We start from the raw sequence: 5,754 nt of genomic DNA on the forward strand, positions 1-5,754 counted from the left end.
ATGGTACTAGGTACTCTAATCTCTTGGGCTATAGGTCTTAAAATCCTACCACACATGTAGTCTTGTAGAAACAAAAACATTATGTGTGTATGACCCAAGAAACAGAAGTGATTTGTCTAGCTCTGGTACATGTATTTATGTAGATAAATGAAATACTTACCTTGGATAGTATTTTCTCACAAACCTAGCTTAGTTTTTCAAGACTTAGTGCAAATGGGTAACTCCCACGTTTTTTTAATAATGTCTAATGCATTCTTTCTAGATAATATTTATAGCTTCTCATATTCTACTTCTTTAAGTTCAGCTTTACATCTTTACCTCATTATGTGGGGTTAACAAGAGATTTTCATCTTTGAAGTTTGAGATTTTGGAAAAAAATCTCTTAGTGATCTCTTATCATTTTTATCCCAAAGGTCAGTCAATCTCTTCCTCATTCTTTCTCTCAATAACCTCTAAACATAGAGTAATTCATTTCACCACTTGATTTTTACTTGGCAATAGTGTTTATTTATCTTTCTTGTATTTCTTTGGTTTGGTGGTGTTTGCAAAATGTTCTGCTCAATTCCATGAGAAAGCTTCCCCTCCCCTCTCTTGTCAATGGACTTGTTAAAGGCTCCTAGGTTCTCTTGTCAATTAGCTGAGAAGAATCAGTGTCTACTGCTTGTTTCAGTGTTGGGGTCAGGCAGGGAAGGATGCATGTTGAAAAGTTGCAAAAGTAAGATGAAATCCCAGTATGAGATCCAGGCACAGGCCCTTGGGATAGTTTGTGCCTCCCTACCAGAAGAGGTAGAGGCTACTGTGGGAGAAGGGCTGAATGAGTAGCTAAAGAATTAAGGATCAGTGTAATCTAGTATTAATAAGGATTTTACCTTTTGGGAGTTCTATTGTTATTGTCTTGTGGATTCAGCCATAATTATTCAAAATCAGTGCATAATTTTGCTTTTGGTGTGGGGGCAGAGTGGGAGAAAAGGTGTCTAGTCTACCATCTTTTTGGTCTTTGATCAACTTTCACGTTCTACTTTATAGTACATTTATTTTTGCACTTGTGTTATTTCCATAGAGGGTAATAACTTCTTTTAGTATGTTTCCATCACTATTCATCGTAGGGGCTGTGAGATGAGGTAAACCTTATTACAGTCTCTGAGGAGCTTCAGTTCTTAAGTAGATGCTCTCTTCCAAAAAGACTTCCATTGTTCTTTTCCCAGTCGAATCTGGCCTCAGAGGCCTGAGTGACAGCTTCTAAATGGAGACTTTCATTACTGAACCTCTCTTTCACTTGCTTATTTTCTGCAGAATTCTCTTTAATAGAACAGAAGGCATTTCTTGCCTAGTCCCATACTGGATTAGTCTCTTGTCCCTATTATGAACTCAGAGTTTAGGCTTTTGTGATAGGGGAAGATATCAAGTAGGCTATGGGATGAGATACTCCTAATAGTACCCTACAAGACCCAATACGAAGTGGGGACAGCTCAAACCATTTCACTTGCATTTGGTGAAGCTACTCTGTAAAGGTTTTCCCCTGCTAATGAGATGCCATATCCTTCTAGAATCTAAGATGAGCATATTAACTAGAGAACTAACTACTGCCCCTGTCTGTGGAAGGAATCCATAGAGAAAACCTGCCCAACTCAGAACCTGCTTCATGGCACTTATTGGCAACAGCTCCTCTCCTTTACCTTCTGAGTTCCTCCTTATCTGTTTCCCTGGCTACCAGAGCTGGCAGCATTGGCTCTCTCTGCCCCTGAGCCTACTGTTCCTATTGGCCATGGGGGCCAATGCCACACTCCTCCTCACTATAAGGCTAGAAGCATCTCTGCATGAACCCATGTACTACTTACTTAGTGTACTATCTCTGCTGGATATTGTTCTCTGCATCACTGTCATCCCCAAAGTCCTGGCCATCTTCTGGTTTGATCTCAGACCCATCAGCTTCCCTGCCTGCTTCCTCCAGATGTATATCATGAACAGCTTCTTGACCATGGAATCCTGTACCTTCACTGTCATGGCTTATGATCGATATGTGGCCATCTGCAAACCACTACATTATCCAGCTATCATCACTAATCAATTTGTGGTCAAGGCCATCATCTTCATTGTGGCTAGGAATGCTCTCCTCACTGCACCCATTCCAGTCCTTTCAGCCCAACTCCATTACTGTGGGGACAACATCATCATGAATTGCATCTGCACTAATTTGTCTGTCTCTATACTTTCCTGTGATGACATCACTTTCAACCGGATCTATCAGTTTGTGATTGGCTGGACGCTATTGGGTTCTGACCTCATCCTCATCATGCTCTCTTACTCCTTTATCCTTCGGGCTGTACTAAGGATGAAAGCAGAGGGGGCTGCAGCCAAGGCCTTGAGCACATGTGGCTCCCATTTCATCCTTATTCTCTTCTTCAGCACCATCCTACTGGTACTGGTCATCACCAATGTAGCCAGAAAAAGAATTCCCCATGATGTCCCCATCCTTCTCAACATCCTGCATCACCTCATCCCCCCAGCCATGAACCCCATTGTCTATGGAGTCCGGACAAAGGAAATCAAGCAAGGGATGCAGAAGCTGTTGAGGAAGTTGTAAGGAATGGGGAGAATTCTATCTCATCTTTGATGGACTAACTTTTTAAATAGAAGGCATTATAATGTGGGTTAAAGGACTTATTTTTACTTGGTGACTGAATTCCATTCTTATTTCTTCAGGATGCTCCAAATGACTGTGAAGGTCTCTCTCTGTCTTTCTCTCTCCCATCGGAAGTCTCAATCTCCTTTATTTCTAATAGGCTTCCCAACTGAAAGGGTTTGGAAGTCGGGGAAAAGCCCAGCATGAATGTAACTTTAAACAAACAGACCAAAATCTATTGCCCAAGATTTATTGTGTGATAAGGCTTCCCAGTGTCCGAGAAAAGCAGAAAGACAGATAATTAGGGGTCAGTTTGGAAGACTAATATTTTTGATAGGATATAAAAATCTGCAATGCAAGATGAATGATTGTAGCTTGCATTCCAATAGCATGACAGGCTTTTAAAGCACTTTCCTACTCAACAATCCCATTAAGTATGTCATAGGGTCATAGATACAGAGTTAGAAGGAACCTTAAAGGTTAACTAGTCCACACTCCTGAATGCCCATTTTATAGATGAGAAAACTGAGGGGAAGTTAAGTGATTCGCCCAAGGCAACAGAAGCAAATATGCATCAAAAGTGGGATTTGAACCCAGATCCCATGACTCCAGAGCCAATCCTTATTCCTCTCCTAGGGTAAGTCCACTCAAATCTATTTCGTAGTAATAATTAGTGAGATTTACATGGCACTTTAGGGTTTGGTAAATATCTCACATGCCTCTGGTCCTCATATTAATGTTGAGAGGCAGCTACTATGGATATCATCATCCTTATTTTACAGATGGGTTAACTGAGGATAAGAGAAGTTAAGTGACTTGCTCAACCAATAAGTGTTAGATGAAGGATCTGATTCCTGGTCACTCCTGCCTCCATGTCCAATCCCTTTCTGTGACAGTCTTTCAATGATGTGAAACAACTCATTCGACGTTTGTGCTTATTTGGACAATGCCTGTCTGGAAAGTTAATTTTAAGACAGTGATGTTATGTCACAGGGACTTCTTAGGCAATTAATAATGTAAATGAGATCAAAAGAAAACAACAACAACATGGCTAATGCTTTCTGGCAAATGTTTACAGGGACTCCCAGGTTGCTTTCCCGGATTATGGGGCCTATCATCCACTTCATACTGTTGGAGTTATTTCTGCCTTATACGTAGGTAGCATCACAGTTATACCCATAATACAGGCTCATCTTATATTATTGAATCATATTTTAATTCTAGTGTGGGGTTGCTTTTGTGAAGTTTTTAACATGTATGTCTTATACATACACAATATATGTCTTATATAAGATTGCGGTGTCATGAGATTAGAAACTGTACTCATATTTCCTTTATAAAACATAATAAGCATTAATAAAACTTGTTGGCCAATCATTAAGTTGTTACTTTTATAAAACCTTTATAAAATGGCAAGCCTCAATAAATTTTTGTTGGGTAATTGTAACTTGTTACTTCTTTGCCTACTCCAACAGACTTGGGAGCTCTCTGATCTGTTAAGCTGGAGTATCCTTCACTCCTTTTGATCATATAAGAAAATGTAAAATAATACTCCTTGAATTTGGGAGTTTGAAGAGATATCAGGGGTTACCTTGTCTGACCTCTACCTATTTTTTAAATTATATGTTGGAAAAGAAGTTAAAGATCATATAAGCCAAACTGACAACAGAGATGACTTGCCTAAAGAAATGTAGTCAGTCAACAAACATGTATCAAGCACTTACTGAGTACTGTGCTAAGTGCTGGGAATGCAGATACAAGCAGAAGAAAGACAATTCATGCCTTCCAGTAGCTTACATTTCAATGGCAGAAAATAACACACAAAAGGGAGCTGAAAAGTGACTGAAAAAAAGGGCTAACCAGGTGGAGGTATGACAGAGGTGTCTTGTGCAGATAAATCAGCAGTTCAGCCTAGAAAGAAAGGAAGACATGGCTGGCCGAAGTCTCCTACTTAAAGGGGAAGGTCTGGGAGGAATTAGCCAACAAGCTAGAGGGGCCCTGGGAAGGGAGGGTACTCACCATGTGAAAAGTAGACCAGAGGCAGAGTCAACGTTTCTATGGCATGGCAGAGAAAGTCCTGTGAAGGTAAGTCAGCCATATAGCCTAGAGAGGAATGAAGAACACAGTTTCATATGTATCAGGTCCAGGACTTGAAGCTAAATGCTCTGATTTCAAATCCAGTCTTCTTCACACTATAACCTGGAATCCCTTCTACAATATACCTGACAAATGGGCAACAACCTCCACTTGAAGAATTCCGTGATGAGGAACTCATTACTTCAGGAGGCAGCCCATTTGTCTTTTACACAGTGCTAATTATTGAGAGGTCTTTCCTTTTCCTTTCTATGGGCACTAAGTTTTTCTCTCTGCAACCTTCATTCAACGTTTCTACTTCTGCCTCACGGAGCCAATTAAAAAAGTCTACTTCATTTTCATAACCCTTCAGACACTTGAAGGCAGTTAACCACATCTCACTTTAAGTCTTCTCTTCTCTAGGCGAAACAATTTTGGTTCCTGCCTCCACCCTCTTTCTGTCCTCTTTCCAGCTGTTGGAATCACCTATAAGAGGGGCTCAACCTAAATATCCTCTGCTTTCAGAAGAGATGATAGACTCTGAACTTACCCAGTGGAGGGAAGGAAATGGAGAATATTTGGAGGTGAAGGTGGTAGTGGATGATGTGAACTTTATACATAGCCACAAGATAAAGGAGAAAGAGTATACAGCTGCAGTGAAAGGATGATATAAGCTGACCTAGGGTCAGTCCTCTTTCTCCAGAGTTTATTCAAGGCAAGGATCGGGGCTGAATTGAGCTCCACATACTCAATGGGAAGAGATTGAAAGCATTAAATAGGTCAGTTTTGGGGGATCTATGTAGCAGTGAAGATGAGAGAGGTCAAAGGGTAAGGGTGGTATCCAAAAGTAAATTACGGGGAATAAAAATGGAAGACTAAACTTTTACTTGGAAGACTGAAAGTTCAAAAGAGAAAACACTTTACCAAACTCATTTTATGAAATAAATAGTCCTAACACCTATACTAAGCAAGGATAGAGCAAATAAAGAAAACTATAAGCTAATATCATTTTTGAATATTGATGCAAAATTTTTAGAAGAATATCCTAACAATAGACA

At 40.0% G+C, this 5,754-nt stretch overlaps 1 protein-coding gene across 1 annotated transcript; it reads left to right on the forward strand.

Moving 5' to 3' along the window:
• The first annotated feature begins 1,642 nt into the window (after positions 1-1,642).
• Positions 1,643-2,584, forward strand: LOC118839310 (olfactory receptor 56A4-like). Its single transcript, XM_036746770.1, has one exon. It carries the CDS (start codon positions 1,643-1,645, stop codon positions 2,582-2,584), a length of 942 nt encoding a protein of 313 aa, XP_036602665.1.
• The last annotated feature ends 3,170 nt before the right edge of the window (positions 2,585-5,754 follow it).

The sequence above is a fragment of the Trichosurus vulpecula genome, chromosome 2 (assembly GCF_011100635.1).
Source record: "Trichosurus vulpecula isolate mTriVul1 chromosome 2, mTriVul1.pri, whole genome shotgun sequence".
In the NCBI taxonomy this organism is placed as follows: domain Eukaryota; kingdom Metazoa; phylum Chordata; class Mammalia; order Diprotodontia; family Phalangeridae; genus Trichosurus; species Trichosurus vulpecula.